A 23,054-nucleotide genomic window follows, 5' to 3' on the forward strand; every position below is an offset into this window, starting at 1 on the left:
TTTTTATGCTATTAAATTATCTTTATACAATTTTTAAGAATTTTTTTTATAGTTTCCTTCTTTTGAACTTATCTTTCGGGCTGAACTGGAACACATTTACAATATTATGATAATTTTTGGAGGAATAGTTAACGATACAGCACAGAGTTGAAGGAAGAATTTTTGCTTTAAAAATTGCCCGAGGATAAATTTATAGATTGTACACATTCAATCACCTCTACGTTTCGGTTAACACTAGTTTCATGTCAATACCTATTTTCTTTGGCACTGATACGATAATTTGTTTGTACAACTTTAATATCAAGAAGACATTAATTCCGATGCAGTTTAGTATTTTATGTAGAGTTTTGTCTGATTTTGTTGATAAATTGATGAAATGAACTGGATTATGTTATATTATTAAAAAGAGATGACATTATTATTAAAAATAATTTCAAAAAACGGCTGATAAACATAGGAGCCAATATGTCTGAAAGGTTGCGAAAACGAAGAAAAAGAATGAGGTAGAAATTAAAGTTTAAAACACATAGTGCTTCAGTGTTTAGGTGTTTAAGTTTTAAAATATTAATTATTGCCGAATAATTCCAATTCTTCATAGCCTATAGCATTTTGAATATTTCCTTTCTTTGATATATATTTATAATTTGCTTTGTTATATATATTTTATTCAATAACATCAAAACGCACGACTTTTTAACACTATATACAACCATTCCCTACAATGAATTAAAGTCCAGGCTTTTCGGACATCAAAGACAGCTGCTTTTTCAATAAAAATGGAACTCATAAATTTATTATGAAAATATTATATTATTAAAATTTGGATAAAGACGTTAATGGTAATCTAACAACCAGACTTTATGATAAACGTGATGACTTCCACATTTCTATCGTCAACTTTCCTTATTATGTAGCGATAAACAATGTCACTTGCATGTGGAGTTAATATCTCCCAGTTTATTCGATACGAAAGAGCATTCTCTACGTACGAACAATTTCTAAAACGAGGCAAGCTATTAACAAGTTGATAAAACAAAAATATGTACGGTCCAGTTCAAAGTCACCATTTCGCAAATTCTATGGCCGATGTATTGACCTTGTCAGCAAAAACAATCTATCATTTACTTGAAAGTTGGCTGGCGTTTTTCGTACAAATTGTTAGGCGAATATTTTCATAATGAATTGTTTTCCGATCATGACAAGGAGCACACGGCGGGTGTCACCGGTCGAAGGGTGGTACCTGATCCCACTTCATGTTTTCAGAGGTCCGTGTTTGCTCTGATCCAAATTTGTATTGTTTCAATGAACTTTTGAGCTTGATTACTGTTCGTTATCTCCATATTTCACTTAAAATATACATGTACTATGAAAAAAAATGTTTCCTGAACTTTCTGGTAGACTTTGATGACTTTAAAAAGAAAAGGATGGGGGGTTAAAATCACATACTTAATCTTTGATTTATGATAATTTACGGCAAGGTTGGAGTTCAGTCTTGACTAATTTCACAAAGTTGTCCAATAGGCTGATAGAAAAAAATACAATGACAAACCTTTGTTTACCTTATATGACTGTTGTAAATACTGCGCACAGTGTATTGTGGAGGTCAGTCGGGTTCCATCGCTGGTGACCAGATAGCTCAGTTGGTAGAGCACCTGACTGGAGATTCAGGGCGGCCGGTTTCGAATCCCGGTCTGGTCCGTCGCATTTTTCTCCTCTCCTGTAAGGTAAAAGACCTGCCGAGGGAGAGCCTTGGTTGGTGTTTTCGGGGACCGAAGACTTTTAAGGAGGGAGGAGTCTGGCAACCAGACGGGTTCGATAGCCGGTGGCCAGATAGCTCAGTTGGTAGAGCACTTGATCGGAGATTTATGGCCAATTAGGGAGGCCGGGTTCGAATCCTGGTCTGGTGCGTCGCATTTTTCTCCTCTCCTATAGGAGTATAATTGTCTTATTGTCCAATCATTGAATGAATAGTAAAGTACTTTTTTCATTGATTTTTTAATGCAAAAATAATTAGAAATTAAGAAGGATGCTATTTATGAGAAAGATAAGAAAGGAAGTTTTTTTTTTACCTCATAACTTGAAATTGGTGCGTTTGTAATTTAATTTTTGTCATTAATTGTTGACTTGAAATTCAAAATTATACAATGTACATAATACAGGGTAGTCTGTGCAATTCAAATGACTGAGATAGTTTGTATATATCACAATACGGGTGAATACATACTGTATGTCCTTTGTCTTCGGCAAGGGAATCCACCTGACATTTGATTCAACGATGCACAAACGAAAATTGTCTTTCAGAATGGCTTTGAAAAACTTAGAATTCTACGTTTATTTTTAACAATTGTTTGTAAATGTGAGCATGGAAATAAAAGATGATAATGGACATATTGTTTTCTATCTATGAAATGCATAAAAAGACCATTGTGTTTTTCCGATTGCGAGTACATTTGGTTTTTTCCAAGCGTAAAATTCTTGTAATATTCGTAGTAACTTATAATGCCTCTGATTTTTCAGTTTAAGTCAGGTTGGTATCTTATCTAGCGTGTAAATTTTGTCTGACTCCAGAAAATATAAATCCCATGCAAACATGATTGTCCAAATAGAAATTGTAATACGTAACTGCAGAAAATGATGTCATAAAAATTACTTATTAAAGAAGTTTAACTTAATTTTAAAGAGATTAAAGTGCATTTCCACTAAACTTTTTCTATTACCATGTTTCCACGTGCTAGTCACTTCCTAGCTACATTCCGTAAGTAATTTACCTTATCCATCAATAGTCTCGCTGTAGTCTTACTAAATCTTGCCAGAGCTACTGCGAGTACTACTCTTCGGGTAACAACGAAAAATGAAAGGTTTAGAACACATTACGGTGTAGTAGGGGGTATTGGTGAATACAAATGTCAGCTGGATTCCCTGGCCCAAGACAAAAGACACACGTGTTCACGCGTATTATAATATAAACAGGTAAAAAAAAAACCTTTGTTGGTCATTCAAATGCATAAAAGATGCTGCTCGTTCTCCTTATCCTTAAAGTGCTGATGCTCTTTTCCAAACAATCTGAACATTGTAGAGACTACCTTGTATTATGTACAGTTTGTATGACTTTGAATTTCTAGACAAAAAATAACAAAAAATTATAAACGAGGCAATATCAATAGGTGAAAAACCACCTCCTTTCTAATCGAGAGCATGATTGAACATCTTTCTTAATTTCTAATCTTTGTATTTTTATTTTTTATTAAAAAAACGATAAAAATTATTTCCATTTTTTTTCACATTGCATCTTCAAACATTCTAAAACGAGCCTCAAACTGTCTGATATATTTTTTATACGGAACTGTATGCGGCATTTTTCCAATACGTAGATTGACCTGAACCACGTGTTCGAAGTAAAATGTAAAATAGTATGTAGTAAGCCAATTGTTCGTGGTAAGATCTGCTGTACATATAACAATAGCCAAATAAGGTAAAGCTTTGTCATTATGGTAGATATTACACTTTTTTTACCAGCCTATTTGGCGACTTTGGAAAAATAATTGCTAGTGAGCTCCAATCTTCACCGTAAATTACCATAAAAGCGAAGATTAAGTAGCAAGTGATTTTACCCCCTCCCCGCTTTTCCTTTTTTAAATCATAAAAATCTATCAGAGGAGTCTGTAAACGCCTTTTTCATGATACCTGTATTTAAAAGAAACAGACAATAGTAATTTCATGTGAAATGCAATTTTTTAATTGCAAAACCGGTTCTACCCTTTAATCTTTAAATGGGTCAACCAAGACCATGTGTCTTGAATTTAAATCTCAATAACTTTAGTGGGAATATGTATACTTATTGGCCATGCATAGATTTTTGTTATATGTAATATTTCTGGATCTGTTTGAAGTATGTCCTTTTTATTATTGAGGTTAAAATTATTATGTCTACAAAAGTCAACGTTATTTTGATTTCTTGGAACTTTGAAGATGATGTTTAGATTTGTTTGCAATTTTACTATATCTATAGGATGTTTCCTGATAACTGAGCAAATTCACAATAAAACATCATAGGGAAAAATCTTGTTCAGTCATTAATATAGTGTACATATATATAATAATGTTTCGTGCGATACAGCTTGAATAAGTTGTATAGTTTTAGAATGCATTTTGAATACAATAAGAATTCTTTGTCATTGATTCATTGATTGATTTTTGGTTATCTAAAAGGGAGGAGGAGCATTGCTCACTTTTGAAAAGTCATTAACCATGTAGATTAAACATTTTTTACATATGAGTTGCTATTTATTAAAGAGAAAAAACTGAGATTGTATGGTAAAAAAAACAACAACTAGCGGTTGCACGGTTTAAAAAATTAATAGTCATCTAACCATTCCTCGCTCAAATTTTTAATCGCTGTCTTTTCTTTTATTTGGCTGCTCAATCTAGAAGAAAAACATAACGTGCTTTTGAACTGAATGAAACGTTGCAGTTAGTTATATTTTTTAATTAAAATATCAAGCTTTACATGAAATACAACTTCTATCGATAACGTGGACAAATGTCTCAATAAAAGGAAATTAATTATTTAAAATAATAAATATATCATTATTAATTACTGAACCCTAAAAATTAAAAATATATATATATATATATATATATATATATATATATATATATATATATATATATATATATATATATATATATATATATATATATATATATATATATATATATATATATATATATATTTAATATAATTACCCAGTAAAAGAACATATCGAAGTCGATCTATGGTATATAAGAGGTTGTTCTTTGTTCGGATCAATGTTCTCAATCGTTGAGGGAAATAGCAATTTTTTCTCCAAGAAAGATTATGATTATTCAGTAGAAGTAACATGTTAGACTGAAAGGTTTTCGCAAATTGAAGAAATATAGTTAGAGACATGGATTCTTCTTAGATTCTTCTTTTCTTACTAACTTGAATTTCTCATGTTTTAATGTTTATGGAGTTGTTCTATGAATTTGATTTTAATTAATGATTTAGTCATGTTGAAATTTTCTGACAGTCTCATCTATCTATAGACTTTTGTAAATAAATTTCAATTTTTGGATGATACGAATACCACAAATATTGTTGTATGTGGCAAATTTGTATCACCTTGTACGACGCAAACCTAAATATCTGCAGTTACATTGAAAGCAGGCGTCTTAATTTAGATGTATTTATGAAAATGTCGTATATACAAATTCCAAAAAAATTAAAATGAATTTTAATTATGGCGGAACCGCGACTCGAATGTTAGATTCGGTTATATGAAGAATTAATTAGCTTCGCTAATGATGTGCAGCTAATTATCATAAACGTCTTAACTGATGGATTTCGTGTTTTGGACGTGATTATTGGGCTGTCAGTCACATGAATTATGTGATGGTACCATTACGAAGACTTTAGTCATTTTGCTTGGAGGTGGGTTCCGAATTAGGTATAAACTTCGGACTGGAGGCGTGTGACTATATAATCCCCGAACAGACCGAAAGGAGTGGATATATTTCTAGATTCCTTCATAACTATAGTAAGTAAGAATCAAAATATTTTAATATAAATTATAATCATTTTTATTCATTGAATTTTTTTCTTTAATATTTTGCTTTTCAGGAAACAAACTTGGCAGAATATTTTTTAATGTCATAAAGCAATATTCTTTTTATTGACACCTGAAATAAGAATAAAGGCACATATATTATTTTCTTATGGGTCATATAGTTGACGTGCGCACGAAAGTGTACGTTGTATATTTTAGAATTACACCATTTCTGTTACATTTTCTTAGTACATTTTATAACGTTTTTATTTTCTAGAAATATTTCTGGGCCAGATTTTCTATTACATAAACGTGTAATTGTTCTCTTGCAGTCCGCCATGACAATACTGAAGGGCTGTTTGATTTTCATAGTGCTAGGATTAACTCTAGGAAACCAGAGGCCAATATTTAAAGCTAACGGAAATATCCTATGGAAAAGTGACGGTTTTCAATTTGTAGAAACAACTTCTACAACTGTCGGTGGAACAGCATCACGATTTGCTACCCCGGTTCCAGTGGTGAAGGAGAGTATATACTCCATATCCCCGGAAGAATGGACACAAACAGGAAACCGTGTGTCGGATTTTAAAAATATTCATTTAGAATCCATTGATAACGAAATCCAAAATTTTACCGTCAATGAATCGACTGACCGTGCTGATACCAATAACGACACAAACGAAGCCTCTATCGCTAACAATATATTTCAAACAGATAAGGATTCTGTTGCAAGGAGTCTGGAACAACAAAATGTGGGAAATATTGAAAACATCACAGCTGTGATCATTGAAGGTGCCAATATTGTAATACAAAAAAGTGGTACAGAAAGGGATATGCTTCATGGAGAAAATTCAACAAGTTCTTTTATACCCTCTACGACAAGCCCCACGCGCAACAGTGATTTAGAAACCCCAACACACAATTCAACGAAAACTACTGCTGAAGGCGGCGACAAATTGAACAGGTTGCTTTCAAGTCCTGGAATAAATGATATCAGCACAACAACCGTCACATATATCCCTGAAGAGAAAGTGTCAATTGTATCAGAAACTGTTGATACAAAGAGCCCAAGTAAATTTCAATCTCCAACAGGGTCCATTTCTTTGGACTCGTTTGTTAACATGCTTTTGCCAAACGAAGTAAAGGATCAAGTGAAAAATAGAGAAAATGTAATAAAAGAAACATTAGAACCATTAGATCTAAGTCAAACAACTCTAAATCTGGATCTCCAAGAACAAACAACACAAAAAATAACTCAGAAGCCAGCAACCAACACACCAAAAGTACAAGCAGCCACATCAGGAGACACCACAACACAAGAGCTTTCAACAGTGGACCCAACAATTCAAACTTCAGTAATGAAAGAACCTACAACACAGACTCCAACAATTCAAGAGAAAACAAGTCCAGAACAAAGTGTTCAAGAGAAAATAGTATACCAGCAAATAACCAAAGATACAGATACACAAAATCTACCAATTCAAGGAAATAGAAAAGTTCGAAAAATTGGAAACATCACAGTGCCCCATGATGTGATCCTTGAGGGTCCAAATGATGGTTTTCAGGTAGTTGCCTCGGAAACTGAACCTACAAATATTCAAGAGGCCACTGAAATAACAGCTTTTCCTGATCATTCTACTTCGAAAACAATAACTCCTGAACCAACGACCCCTGAACTAGCAACTCCGGAACGAACAACTCCAAGTTCAAAAACAAATGGAACAATAGTCACTGAACAAACAACTTCTGAATCTACAACTTCACAATCAACAACTCGTAGACAAACAACACAGGAACTGACAACCTCAGAACCAATAACTTCTGAAGCAACATCTTCTGAACCTAAAATTCCAGAACAAACTCCTCCAACGACTTCAGAAACTACAGAGTCGACAACTCCAGAAACAATACTCCCTGAAATAACAACTCCAGAACAAATCACTTCTGAACAAACAACGCTAGAATCAACCACTCCTAAACTAACAACTCCAGAGTCAACTACTCTTGAACCAGCCAATCCCGAAACAGTTACTACAGAACGAAACACGTCAGAACCAACAACTCTTGAAACAACTCCCGAGTCAACAACTCCAGAACAAAAAACTATAGAACCCGAAACTCCAAAACCAATCACCCCTAAACGAACCACTGAGGAATTTATAAGTTTAGTACAAACCACTCTTAAACCCACAACTACAGAACCAGCTACATTAGAACTAACCACGGTAGAACCCACAACTCTAGAATCAACCACTGAAGAACCCACGACTCCAGGACCAACCACTCTAGAAACCACAACTGCAGAACCAACCACACCTAAATACACAACTACAGAACAAACCACCCCTGAACCCTCAACTCCAGAACCAACAACTCTAAAACCAACAATGCCTGAACTCAGAACTGAAGAACCAACCACTCTAAAACCCACAACTCCAAAACAAACCACTCCTGAACAATCCACACATGTACCCACAACTCCAGAATCAACCACTCCTGAACCAACAACGCCAGCACCAACTTTTGAAGAACCTACAAGCCCGGAATCAACCACTGAAGAGCCTATAACCCAAGAACCAAAAACTCTAGAAATGATGACATCAGAACAAACTACACCTGAACCAACAACTCGAAAACCAAAAACTCTGGAATTAAACACTCCTGAAACCTCCACTTTTGAACTATCCACTACAGAACCAAGCACTTCTGAACAAACAACTCCAGCAGCAATTACTCAAAAACCAACACCTAGCAAACAAGGTACTGAAGAGACTTCCACTCCAGAACCAACCACTCTAAAGCCTACAACATCAGAACCAACCACGTCTGAACCAACAACTTCAGAACTAATCACTCCTCAACCTACAACTTCAGAACCAACTACTCTTGAACCCACAACTGCAGAACAAACCACCGGAAAACCCACAACTCCAGAATCGACCACTCTAAATCCCACCACTCCAGAACCAACCACTTTAGAAACCACAACTTCAACCACTGAAAAACCCACAACTCAAGTTCAAATCACAACTGAACCAACAATCCTAGAATCAACCACTCTTGAACCAGCAACTCCAGAACCAACCACTATAGAATCCACAACACCAACCACTAAAGCACCCAAAACTCCAAAAGCAACCACTCTTAAACCCACAACTCCAGAACCAACAACACCTGAAACCACAACTCCAGAACCAACCACACCTGAACCAACAACTCCAAAGCCAACAACTCCAGAGCCAATCACTCCAGAACCAACCACTCAAGAAACCACAACTCCAAAGCCAACCACTCTAGAATTCACGACTTCAACCACTGAAGCACCCACAACTCCAAAAGCAACCACTCTTAAACCCACAACCCCAGAACCAACCACACTTGAACCAACAACTCCAGAACCGACCACACCTGAACCAACAACTCCAAAACCAACCACTCCTGAACCAACAACTCCAAAACCAACCACTCCTGAACCAACAACTCTAGAACTAACAACTCTAAAATTCACGACTTCAACCACTGAAGCACCCACAACTCCAAAAGCAACCACTCTTAAACCCACAACTCTAGAACCAACCACACTTGAACCCACAACTCCAGAGCCAACCACACCTGAACCAACAACTCAAAAACCAGCTACTCCTGAAACGACAACTTCAGAACCAACTACTGTAGAACCCACAACTCCAAAACCAACAACTCTAGAATCCACGACTTCAACCACTGAAGCACCTACAACTCCAAAAGCAACCACTCTTAAACCCACAACCCCAGAACCAATCACACCTGAACCAACAACTCCTGAATCGACCAAACCTGAACCAACAACTCCAAAACCAACCACTCCTGAACCAACCACTCTAAAACCAACCACTCCTGAACCAACAACTCCAAAACCAACCACTCCTGAACCAACAACTCTAGAACCCACAACTCCAAAACCAACCACTCCAAAACCAACTTCAGCACCAACAACTCGTAGACAGACAACCCCTGAACCAACAACTTTGGAACCTAAAGCCCCTGAGGCAACTACTTCTGTGCAGAAAATTACTGAACCAGCAACATCTGTAGCAATAACTTCATCGCCACCTCCCCTTGAAAGTATGACTTTCAAACAAATTCTGTCACGCTTTATTATTATTATTATTTTTCTAAATTTCGCACTTTCGTCTTTTTTTTTCTTATGTAAAATTCACTGTTATTGATATATGTTATCAAAATTTATTTCTATAGCTTTGTGTGAAAATAGTGCTTATATTGATGGCATCGGGTACAATACATATCCAGGACAATGCAACAAAGTTGTTCAATGTTACTTCAACTACGATCAAACAAAAGCAGTTCTTAGAGAATGTCCAGTTGGATTATTCTGGCATCAAGACCACGCCATGTGTAAATCACCAGAAAAAGTGCCGTGTTACGATGGTATGTTTTTCCGATATATCCAGTTTGTTTTCATAAACCTACAAAGAAAAATGAAAAAGTTGAAATAATAAACAAATCTCTTTTTTACATTATGGTATTATATAAGTTTATTTTCAAAAAAAAACATATTATGTCAATTTTCAGACCAATGTCTCAAGATTGATGTAAATGCCTACGCAAGGTCTGGTGGCTGTAGGTCTCATTATTCATGCGAAGCGGGAATTTCGGTCCCAGCCTGCTGTGAAAAGGGATTTCGCTTTGATGGGCAGGGTTGTGTTCCGGACAGTTCTTGCACAGATTCCTGTGAAACGCCAAACGACTTAAGACGACGTGTAAATCAACAAAGTAGGAATTATTTGAATTTCTGTGGAAATTTACCTTTATACACCTATCTATAGTAAAGCTGGTTATTGAGTTTTTTCTTTATATATATAGTGTGTAGGTTCCTACCAGATAGTGGCAACCCATATGGATACCTTACCCTAGAACACAGTGGTCTTCGATTTAGAGCATGTCCATACGGAACCGAATTTAGTGCTAGTCAATGTATCTGCACTTGGAATCCGATGAAAACCATAACATACCAACGAAGAGAAGGTATAAATTTATCAGGCTTAGTTACAGTTGCCTTTATAGTCTTAACAACCTTCTTTAATAAAATCATAAGACTAACAGTATTGTAAAGAATACTGCTAATTAAATCCTCCTCTTTCTCTGTCTTATACAGTTTGCAAACCTGACTTTAAGATGAATTTCGATAGAGACTTGTTCAAGGAACTCTCTGGATCCAACATGGCTTTTTACGTAGAAAACGCAATTATACAAAATGGCGCAGCAAAGTTCAATGGAAACGGAAAGATTACATTGTGGGGTTTTATGAACAAAGAACTGGGAGATGAATTTGCCGTTAGAGTTAGATTTAAGCCTTTCCAGACAGAGGGAGGGTATGGAATGCTAGTTTCTAACTGTGGACATGAAGGTCTACCAACAGTAGAAATATCTATGCAGGATAAAAAAGCGAGACTAGTAGCTAAAAGTTTACTATCCAACTCTCCATCCATTTTAGAATATCATATAATTGTAAGTATTTAATACTACATCTAAAAATTGTTTTATTTTATTTCAATATACGGAAGAAAGATACTGAGTAGGAATATTTCAAAATTATTATTTTCTTTCTGAATGGTTTATTCAATTGCAAAAGAAAGCCAAACTGCACATAATTATTTTACTTTAAGCCCTATGAATGGAATGAGATCTCCTATCACTACGATGGAAATACGTTTACTGCTGAAGTTAATGGCAACAGCATCTCAGAGAGACTTACTGGTGGAATAGAGACGAGCTCGAACCCGATGTTTATTGGGGGCTGTCCGAAGCCCGGTTCTGGATTTAATGGTTTAGTAGACAATGTAAGTAAACGGTTTTTCTATTTTTCCATGTCTTTGATTTTTCTGTGATAAGTAAAGTGAACTTTGAAATATTTTCCTGAATTTTATGTAGACAATAACACCTTCTACTTAAAGATAATATTTTTTTCAGGTTGAAATTTACAGCAATTGCGTTCCTTCGAATTTCCTAAAAAACTAGAGATGAAAAGAAATCCTGCTCATTTAGAATCATAGTTCTATATCACTGTTCACACTCACTGATAGACATTTGCTCTTTATTTATTATCCATTTTTATTTATATACATTTTCATCTGTACATCATAAAACAAAACTTGTAAAACAATCATGTCTTCTTATATGTGTATGTGTTTGTAACTAACGATACGAGTATATATTTTACATTCTTATAATTTTCAGTGTTATAATTTTGTGAACTCAATAAATAAAATCTATAATTATGATTGACGTTATTTCTATATATTTATATGATATAATTTCTCTTAGAGATTAAAGCTCGTAAGAATGTGGACTTTTTTTTCAAATGAAATCTCTTAAAGATTTCATTTGAAAACAAGAGGCCCATGGGCCTTATAGGTCACCTGATTATCGTGTAACAACTTTCCAACAATTGAATTTGGTTTGTATTTTAAACCAGAGGCCATGTAATTCACAATTTTGAAAGAGGCACTATTGCTCATCATAACTATACAGTTAGCATGCTTACTTTGATTACTTAATACCCAGAGGCAGAGCAGAGGAACAAAAACAAGAGAAGTAGGAAGATCAGGATCAACAAAATAATTAGTCTAGTATTCACTATCAACTCAGAAAATGAGTTCTACTCTGTCCCCCACTTAACACTATCACCATGCAGCCTATTAACAAACTATTAGTGCTTCTGTACTATTTTTAAACCCATATTAAGACCTCTAGCATTGACCTCTCTTATGGTCTTTGAAGAACTTTTAATAAGTTATTTTTGTCTCATTTTTATTTATCTATTACTTACAGGTCTACCTGATTATTAAAACTAAGAAAGTACTTTTTTAATTATACGATAAACATTCTTGCATAATTATCTTATTCTATTAACCTTTCAAATACATTATTTACAGTGATTAATTATCAAAGGTGAATGGAAAAGGGGAATAACTTCTCTCAGTAGAATACAAATTAATAGAGCCCTGCCCAGGACCAGAATGCTTAGACGAATGGTCCAGATGTTTAAAAATCTGGTAGAAATACGCTTACTCATATCATTTAAACTTTTGCTCAGAAGCAGAGTAGAATTTCACAGGTACAATGCATTTTCACTACAGATTCAACAAAGCCATACCCTAACACCAGAACCCAAGACCAAGGGTCTTAAAATTTACAAATTTGGAAGAGTTACCCTCATCATCATTATTATGGACTTCAAAGAATTAACACTTTTCCACTATATTATCAAAAGCCCCCCTCCCCCCTCGTTATGCCAGAACCCCTGACCCTAGGACCACAAGATTTAAAAATTCTGTTCGAAGCTCCCATTTTCATCATAGCTAAGCAAACCCCCCCCCCTCCTCAAGAACCCCAAAAACTGAGGAGATATATTTAAAAATTTTGGAAGAGGCATCCTTGTCTATCATAATCATGCACTTAGTTTGTTTGAATAATCTCCAGTAGCAGAGAAGAAGATTTTCAAAGAATCAATGCATTTTCACTATATAATCAATAGAGCCCGCCCTAACACCAGAACCCCTGACCCTGGGGCCATGAAATTCACAATTTTTGAAAAGGCATCCTTATGCATCATAACCATGCACTTAGTTTGTTTTAATAATACCCAGGAGCAGAGAAGAAGATTTTCAAAGAATTAAAGCATTTTCACTATATAATCAATAGAGCCCTGCCCTAACACCAGAACCCCTGACCCAGGGGCCATGGCTTTCACAATTCTGGAAGAGGCCCACCTCCTCATCATAACTATGTACTTAGTTTATCACCTTAATGCCCAGGAGCAGAGGAGAAGATTTTCAAAGAATTAATGCATTTTCACTATATAGTCGATAGAGCCCCGCCCTAACACCAGAACCCCTGACCCTGGGGCCATGAAATTCACAATTTTGGAAGAGGCACTCTTGCTCATCATAACTATGTACTTAGTTACTTTATTAAATATCCAGAAGCAGAGAAGAAGATTTTCAAAGAATTAATGCATTTTCACTATATAATCAATAGAGCCCCGCCCTAACACCAGAACCCCTGACCCTGGGGCCATGAAATTCACAATTTTTAAAAAGGCACTTTTGCTCATCATAACTATGTACTTAGTTACTTTATTTAATACCCAGGAGCAAAGAAGAAGGTTTTCAAAGAATAAATGCTTTTTCACTATATAATCTATAGAGCCCCGCCCTAACACCAGAACCCCTGACCCTGGGGCCATGAATTTCACAATTTTGAAAGAGGCACTCTTGCTTATCATAACCATGTACTTAGTTCCTTTTTTTGATACCCAGGAGCAGAGAAGAAGATTTTCAAAGAATTAATGCATTTTCACTATATAATCTATAGAGCCCCGCTCTAACACCAGAACCCCTGACCCTGGGGCCATGAATTTCACAATTTTGGAAGAGGCACTCTTGCTCATCATAACTATGAACTTAGTAACTTTATTTAACACCCAGGAGCAGAGAAGAAGATTTTCAAAGAAATAATGCACTTTCACTATATGATCTATATAGCCCCACCCTGGGGCCAGAACCCCTGACCCTGGGGCCATGAATTTCACAATTTTGGTAGAGGGCTCAATGCTTATTACAATGATGCCAACAGTTTGACTGCTTGATGTCCAGGAGTAAAGAAGAAGATTTTTGAAGATTGCATTATTTTTGGTGGTTTTAGCCCCACCCCTCAGGCCCCAGGGGGGCAGGGACCATGAAATTCACAATTTTTGTTCCCCTTCACCCATAAATGTTGTATACCAAATTTGGATGTAATTGGTTCAGTGGTTCCAGAGAAGAAGCTAAAAATGTTCAAAAGTTTACGACCGACGAACGACGTACGACACACGACGTACGACGACGGACGAAAACGGATAGCAATAGGTCACCTGAGTTTACTCAGGAGACCTAAAAATTAAGTTCACAATCTTACGAGCTATAGCCGACGAAGCGTACAAACGGCGCCATTTCAATGAACTTAAAGCTTAAATTAGGAAATATATCTGTGTGTGTTTGAATGAAATAAATGAGTAGTTGAAATATATTTTTAAAAAATGCAATGTATTTCAGATTATAAATTCATAAGGATATGAAGTTGGACTATTCATACAAGCATATTTTTCATGATCATATAACACACTTTATGATTTTTGTCAGGTCATACATTCATAACCTTTTTACGGAAGCCGGTAGGTGCCAGGTAGAAAAATATTTTATCTGGCGGCCGCCAGATAGTTTCTGGCGGCCTCCAGTTAACTTTCTGGCGGCCGCCAGATAAAATATTTTTTTCTACCTAGCACCAACCGGCTTCCGTACCTTTTTAAGCTAAAAGAAAAATTATATTTTTTTCCTATGGTGATTCATTTAAATGAATTTCTAAGTAAACAATCTCATAAACTATCAGCTGCAGAATTTCATGTAGCCCGCTGGTTGAGAAAATTCGGACAAATAAATCCGAGAGATACAGTCCAGTGGCCTGTTCAACAGAGCGAACCATCGCGAGCGCTCACGAACATTTCTGTTGGAAAGATAAGGAATTTAGGCGAGCGCTCGCGAACGTTCGCCCTGTTGAACAGGCCTCAGGCATTTTTTCGGCGCCGCTTTTTGTCATTCGCTGTGGGTATTATTTTTTTTATATTTTATGCGTTCCCCCGCTTTAAACATGGTGTCCGTTAATTAACCATATATTTCACTCCTATTCCGTCCCCTTTATCTTCCTTGTTATAAACAACAAACAACCCTATATATGGTCTTGGAGTATCAGTTTTAAAAAAATGCATTCCGACGTTCATGTTGGTGTCATACAAAATAACACGCTTGAGGGTTTTTTTTGTCTTATTTCTTTTTAATTTACATATTATCTTCTTTATAGACAATATACATGATATTTATACCTCCCAAACTTTTCAATTACATTTTCTTGGCAAGTGTATGTTCTTTGACAGACTTTTTATTTACTCGACCCCGACATGGACGCTGGAATGCAATTTTTTTTTTTACTGACATTTCAAAACCATAAAGGGCTGATTGGAACCGTTGAAAGGTATAAAATATGCATAAAATACAAGAAATAATACCAAAAGCGAATACAAAAGCGGTGCGTAAATCGAAGGTTTTTACAATGCTTGAATCTGTAGCTCTCTGGTTTATTTGTCCGACTACTATTCTGCAGCTAGTCATGGGTGAGTAATGTTGAGTTCTCACGTACGGCAATGATTCAAGTTAAATTGTGATTCAAACCGCCAACAGTTTGTTAATTTCAATTTGATTGCATGAAATAATGAAAATTAAAATGTATATTAAAAGTAATGATTTCATTTTTTTTTTTTTTAGTTCATTAGGATATGACCTGGTTCTTTTTACACAATTTTTGCATAATTTTAATGAAGCACCAACATGCTTCATAGATGACAGCTTCAGTTTATATACTGGTATTCATAAATTTTAAAAACTGAAATATTTCTTAATCACATTGAGTAAATTTATATAAAAAAGGAAAATATCACTATAAGATATGGTTTAGTTTGCATTCTTTCTTCAGCAAATGCCATTTTTCGATCGACACCAAACTCGATGAAATATTTCATCACGTTCACCAATTTTTTTTTTCAATTTTTCAGCCAATAATTTTAATAGTTCTTTTATTTTATAAACTTTGCAGCTAAAAGTTTTTATTTTAAACAATTGATTAAGTAAATATTATAATTAAATCAATAAGTAAAGCCATGCACTTTAGTGGGTCGTCAGTATTGCTCAGAAAACGGTTCCTATGATAGATACAATTGTTCTTGAATTTCATTTTTATCCCTTACAAACTTTTGCTATTTTTTTTAAAAGGTGCAGGGTATTTAAGAGGTAGTTTTCTCTTATGTCTTTTGTCAATGAATTTATCTGGCAAAGAAATATTAAGGTCTGCCGACAGGTTCCTCGAATATCTGATTTTGTATCTCTTTGTAACATACCAAAAATCTTTCCAGTTCTTATTGTCATGTTATTTCTAAACTGGTATCAAAATGTCTTTAAAATATTAACCTAAAAATCTCTGATATCAGAAATTCAAGTGATATCCAATAGGATTATATAGGAAATAGCATCCTCTGGTATCTCGTACAAATTCCTGGTAAACTGCGCCTAAATCTTCAATGGTGAGGAAACTTGTTAAAAGCAGGAATACTTTGAAAAATCACTAATTATTGGGAAAATTACACATTATTGAGAAACGTGTCGTCTGACCTCAAGCCAATTTTTATATACTGTTTTTCCCCTTAATAATTATATGAAAGTCTGTTATAGGTACATGTATAGCTTTATTCTGATTTTTAATTCTTTGTTTAGCACACCTATTTCGATTTGATCATTCTTTAAAAGTTCTTTATATTAAATCTAGGTGGAAAATCGTTTAATTAATTCTACCTATATTTCATAATATAGACTATATAATTTCAATCAGCAAAATTACATACACAGTAAAAGAAAGTATGTTCAATAGCACTTGAGATGAATTTTCTACTTCATGATTATTACTTCGTATTGTTTTGTTTCCTAGTTTATCACATATTTACAGTGGCTGATATAGAACATATGATAATATATATATTTTTTTTAATAAATTAGTGTTAACGATACAGAAATTCGTAACAATAAAAAGTGATAATTCAATACGATGTTCTATATTAGCCAGAATGCATATTATTTTAGAACCTATGAGACATAACTTTCTGTTCTATCAAAAATGTTTTGACAGATGATGAACGATAACTCGAATTTGTTCACTATTTCAAACATAATCAAATGTTTATACAGATTAATGATTGTAGATAGTTACCTGCTTTATTGATACAGTGCCCACTGTCCAATCCGACAACTGTGCAATCCGGCACACTGGACTTTCCGACCTCATATTTTATTCCCCAAAAAATCTTTATAATTTACATAGAATAAAACACTGTATATTCCGACCACTGTACATTCCGAATTCCGGCGCTTTTTTGTCAACAGAACTAGATAATTACTTTATGATTTCACCTGAGTAATCCGACATAATTACACTGGTGTACCGTAATTAGCCGCTGGCCAGGTAACATGAACGTCCCGTTTGGTGATAAGATTGGTCTTCTTAGAGAGTAGTTAATTACACGTGCGAGTTTGAAAGTGTTTATCTAAGCATTAAATGAACAGTTTTTGAAATTCAAAATTAGGCAATCATTTCTCTTTGTAGTTATCAATTTTATTCTCGCATTGACAAAATAGCATCCACGCCACAGAAAAAAAAATAGTACATGATATTTAGATCGCCTTTACCTTACAGAATAAATAAGATTTTTAATTTCATTAAAATAAAATATGCAGTCAGAGTCCTTCGTAAAGCCATGTAATGAAAATAAAAAACGAGTACGGCGAACTACTGTGTAAAATGTACACAATACACAATTTGAAGGCAGCATCTTGTCTAATGGAAAACGTTTCATTTCCGAGTTAATATACACTGAATAAAGCGAGGCTGTGCACATAAAAGATTAGCTGGAAGCAAAAACTACCGCGTTAACTTGTCCATTAAATTTTAAAATATTACCAATACGTCTGTTTGATTAAAATTCAATCGCAATCACCATGTTTTAGAGTTTTGTCCCGTTCGTATAAAAAGTCGCGTGACGTTATTAATAGCACAGTCAATGTTGAGAAATAAACAATGACGAAAATCTGTTGAAAAAAAAATAATACCACTGTGTAGAGAAGGTAGACGAAATATTTACTTTTATCTACTGCACTGTCAATTAAAGTAAAAATTAAATTGCAACATCGCGAAGCCATCGGCAGTTCCATCTGTTTTGTCCATGAAAAAAAAAATCATCGTATATTACTACAGAGTTACTAATTCTGTGTCACAAACGCTGTTTCTCAAAGAAATGCTAATCGGGTATATTTTATACAACAAAGAAACACACAATTATGCAAACACTATGCCAATTAAATATACGTGTACTTTAAACCTATTGAGAAATGATTTTTTTTGTATGAAGTCATCTGACACTAATGATAATGCTTAGAAATATTCAACACTGGATAATCCGACACACTGCCTAATCCGACATTGATTTTATTTCCCGCAGCATGTCGGATAAGACAGGTTTCACTGTAATAATGTAACCAGCATTATCCTATGATTTACTTTCACAATCGCATAAAATCTTGTTTCACTTCTAATCCTAAGACATGGCTAATGGTATTGTTCAGAGATAGAGACTAGTTTTGAACAAGACGATAAATAAGTATTTCATTATTTATCCGTGAATATGCATAAGTATCAAATTAATCCGGGTAGGAGTAAAGTAACTCGTAGATATAATGAAAATAAATATGGGATCTCCCACAGTTTGTGGTATGATATGGTTTTTATCCAACTCGTTTTTTTTTTCTATCCCCGAGCCTTGGCAAGGGGTTAGAAAACACACAACACAAGTTGGATAAAAATCATATCCAACCAAACCCACGGAAAATTCTTTTTATCACAGTTTTAATAGCTATCGCTTGTTTTACTCTGTTTTATTTAAGAAATGAATGTAATATTTTTTTCTTTGACCGAAGTATCAAACAAAAATTTGGACGGAAAACGTCATCAATGCGCGTAGCATCAAAGACAGTGCTTAAGAATACATCACAACAACGTTGCTGAAATTCAAAATGGCTGAATGTACAGATCTACGCGCATTGGATTGATGAAGTTTTACGTCCAAGCTTTCTATGATACATCCATCAAAGAAAAAAAATATGTCTTATTTCTTATTATTTAATATTCATCTTTCAATGATGAGATTTAACTTGAGAACGAATGACTGTCCAACATATAGGCCTAGTTTAGTTGCCTAAATTTTCAGACGCAGAGTATAACGAACAAACAACATTTTCAAACATTGTCGTGTCATTACTAGCTTTTTCTAATAATAACAGTTTTACCACAAAAACTTACCTGTTGTATTATTAATTTTCGCTATATCCCAATGGTTATATTCCCCCGGTAAGCTGATATCTTTAGGTTCGTAAATGTAAAGGGAAGCTACTCAAATATAACCTTAACAACTCTTTCTAGGTCACAGAAATTTTGGATTTTTACTGTATGCGCATCTCTTCATCTGAATTTCAAATCGAACATTTATATACGTATCACAAATTGTCCGTGCATAACACAACATGCTTCAAAATCTGGAAGAGTCTGTTGCCGACTGTTTAATTTTAAAGAATTCCGTCCTCGCTCAATGTCGTTTTCTCATGCCTTCGTTTCCTAAGAATTAACAGATAACGGCATTTCCCAGCTTTGGTAGCATAAAAATAATTCTTCACAGTTCTTTTGTTCATACCAGTTATCTTAAAGACAAACATTTAACATAAGTATGATGAATGATGATTTCCTTCCTTTTTTTCCCCCCGCAACTGCATTGTTGTCATTGCAGACGATCTGATTTGTTTAGCAAAGGGGGGTAATTCGAAAAGAAACGAAAGTAGAAAATAACTCAGGAACGTAACGGACAAGTTGTGAAGTTCAGGAAAATAGAGTAAAAGTATTTCATTTTTCTTTGACAAAATAATATGGAAGCGGGAAATATACATGTCAAGTTACATTCTCTATCCAGAGTTGTCGTTCCCGCTACGCTCCCACATACACCTCTGTCAACGCTTGTTATACAAGATTCTTGGAAAATTGTAAATGATCAAAAATTTGTATTAATAATCGTTTTTAATTATATTTCTTAGCGGAAAAAAATTATTTATTTATATTTACTACAGGTTAAAGGAACTTCTAATTAAGATTTTAATTTTTACTCCGCAAAATAGTTCCCTTAAAACTTTGAGTATAAGTCGTTTTGAGGGATTGTAGACTTAAAATCAATGATGAATTATCATCTTTATCGATAATTACAATAATTAATTACTTTCACCGTTTAAAATTTGTACAAGAATCTTGTACAATGAGCGTTGACAGAGGTGTTGTGAGCATAGCGGAAGACAACTCTGGATAGGGAAAGTTAGCCAAAGTAGTTCCGGCTGCCAAGTGCAAGTGAACTCCAGATTCTATTGATGCAGTTATCAAAAGAATTTCTTATCCAATCAGAATCGATTATTTTATAGAAATAAAATGATATATAAATCCTCTTAATTATGATCTTATTGCTTTCACACAAAAACCATCGTGACGTCACATCTGTTGATACATGTATGAAAAGATATCAACTGTATAAAGGAGTTAACATGTGATAAAAGAATACATGTATTTTTGTGCGTTTATGATGATAACCACTATGGAAGCATCTGTCAGTGATACTTCTAATAATCTGGCTTTATACAAAAGACTCTCTTCTGACAATAATAGAATTGAGTGTATGGCAAATACACAATCCCTGTTCCGTGTGTTAATCTATGTGCTTCCTGGTTGAAAATCCTCTTTTCTCCTAATCAGCGTCATGAATAGTTTCATATTTTACCGGACAGACCTTTTTATTTTACCTTCCTGAATGTAGATTTCAGGATTAATATGCTCTTTTTGTTTCCTGTTAACTTCATATAGTATATATAGTTTTTTTCCGAGAAAATCTCCAAACAAATCTAAACTACATAGATCAACAACAAACCTCAATAGGTTGAACCTTACCTTGTATACAATATTATTAGAGAATAAAACTCCATTTCTAAATAATAATTATTTTTTTCAAAAATGATGTTAAGCATGCATTTCTTATATTCTTGAATTTTCATTATGACATCTCTAACTAACGCCACAAAGACTAAACTAGAAATACAAAAACGCCAACATAATTTTGCTTCAAGTACGATACCCTCATTATTGAACAACTTTAACAAATATAGCTTTATCATATTTTTTTAAATAAAAGCTTCAAAATAATTGGTAGAATTAAACCTATCTGAAAAGGTGTCAGTTATGATGACACCAGATACAGATTTCACAGCCTAAAATCATTGACTGACAATTTTGTTTAAAATATATTTACATTAAGGAAGCTCTAAACACTGCACACTAAAGAATTCTAATTGTAGGGTAGTTTTATACAGTTAGAGTGATCTGCCCTTAGAAGTAAGATAGAAAAAAAATGGTTATTTATAGTTAATTACACAATCTGTAATGGATTAAAATATTCGTAGCATTATATTAGACCAAGAATAAGTAATTGAATTCATTATTTCCATTAATTTTCCCAATGTTGATAAAAAACAACAGTGATTTCTGTTCACGCATAGTCCATTGTCTTTGAACATTTTTCTTACAGAAATAAGGCAGGTACCCTATGTTGAAAATGAATTAAATAGTCTTAATATGCACACCTTTATATGATATATATCTTCTCCAAGTCCAAAAAGCACTTTTTGTTAGTGTTTAGAGATTCCTTAAACAATGTTCTGGTTGTCTCTTATTACTAATACTTGACATTTTAGTAAGGGGTAGCAATAGGTCCTTGATCAAACAGGTCTAAATATTATAAAGTGATGAATATTCAAACTGAATTATTACTATGATAATGAATTATGCATATACATGCTGCAAGGCAAATGGAATCTAAAAGATGTTTCTATTTTTCTTTCTGAAGAAAAAATCTATGTCACAACTTGAACAGATATGATACCTACAATAACTGATACATATATGTATTGTAAAAATACATACCAAAGTTTAAAACACAAGTTCTTAAAACTTACAAGGTTTTCACCTTAAATTATAAAAACTGTCAAAATAATGGTAAATTTCTGGAATAAAATATTGAGATAACGAACAGTATTCAAGCTCAAAGTCCATTTAAACAATACAAATCGGAAGTAGAGCAAACACGGACCTCCAAAAAAATCAGAGGTCGGATCAGATGCCATGGAGGAGTGAGCATCCCCTGCCGACCGGTCAAACCCGCAGTGTGCTCATTGTCATGATCGGTAAATAACGGAACAATCTGTCGACAATTCAGGTGTATATAATGACCTAACAATTAGTATGGAAAACGTCAGTCAGGATACTAGTATTAAATAAGTTAATCTACCAGAATATCTCAAAAATCTTAGTACTGGCGTAAAAAATATATTGCCTGATATCAACACTTTGTGATTCGTCTCCCCACAGAAACTGGCGTCAATAAGTACATGTAATGCATCGGGTTTTTCTAGATAATTCCTCTCTAACATGATGCTATTTGTTGTAGACATAGAAAAAACCATACAGGTCCTATAATATCCCATCTGAACATTTAGGACTATCAACAATTCTAAATCGATCAACTAATAGAGCTCAATGCTTTCCAACATTGACTTTAATGAATTGCATGTAATGTGCTGGCGCAATAAACAATAAATAAGAAGATAAAAGAACTATCATTGACAGAATTTAAATATCACCGGGGAAGAAACAATGGATTCCTTTGCATACATTTCAAAACTTTATTATTCGGAATAATCGTTAGAACCCTTC

The 23,054-nt window shown here is 34.3% G+C and overlaps 1 protein-coding gene across 1 annotated transcript; it reads left to right on the plus strand.

Annotated features, from left to right (window-relative positions):
• Positions 1–5,905: 5,905 nt before the first annotated feature.
• Positions 5,906–11,769, plus strand: LOC133172111 (mucin-2-like). Its single transcript, XM_061306920.1, has 7 exons — positions 5,906–9,671; positions 9,804–9,995; positions 10,140–10,340; positions 10,431–10,592; positions 10,723–11,075; positions 11,234–11,407; positions 11,538–11,769. The coding sequence occupies exons 1-7, from the start codon at positions 5,906–5,908 to the stop codon at positions 11,583–11,585; spliced, it is 4,896 nt and encodes a 1,631-aa protein (XP_061162904.1). The 3' UTR covers positions 11,586–11,769.
• Positions 11,770–23,054: the final 11,285 nt, after the last annotated feature.

The sequence above is a fragment of the Saccostrea echinata genome, unplaced genomic scaffold (genome assembly GCF_033153115.1).
Source record: "Saccostrea echinata isolate AGI-Se365-2 ecotype Australia unplaced genomic scaffold, CSIRO_AGI_Sech_v1 ptg000054l, whole genome shotgun sequence".
Taxonomy (NCBI): Eukaryota; Metazoa; Mollusca; class Bivalvia; order Ostreida; family Ostreidae; genus Saccostrea; species Saccostrea echinata.

What these genes read in the sequence shown, in the direction of transcription:
- LOC133172111 (XM_061306920.1), top strand. Translation starts at nt 5,906, where the DNA reads ATGACAATACTGAAGGGCTGTTTGATTTTCATAGTGCTAGGATTAACT. An exon ending in AACATACCAACGAAGAGAAG is followed by an intron (nt 10,593 to 10,722) that starts GTATAAATTTAT and finishes TGTCTTATACAG; the next exon opens with TTTGCAAACCTGACTTTAAG. An exon ending in TTTTAGAATATCATATAATT is followed by an intron (nt 11,076 to 11,233) that starts GTAAGTATTTAA and finishes TTTTACTTTAAG; the next exon opens with CCCTATGAATGGAATGAGAT.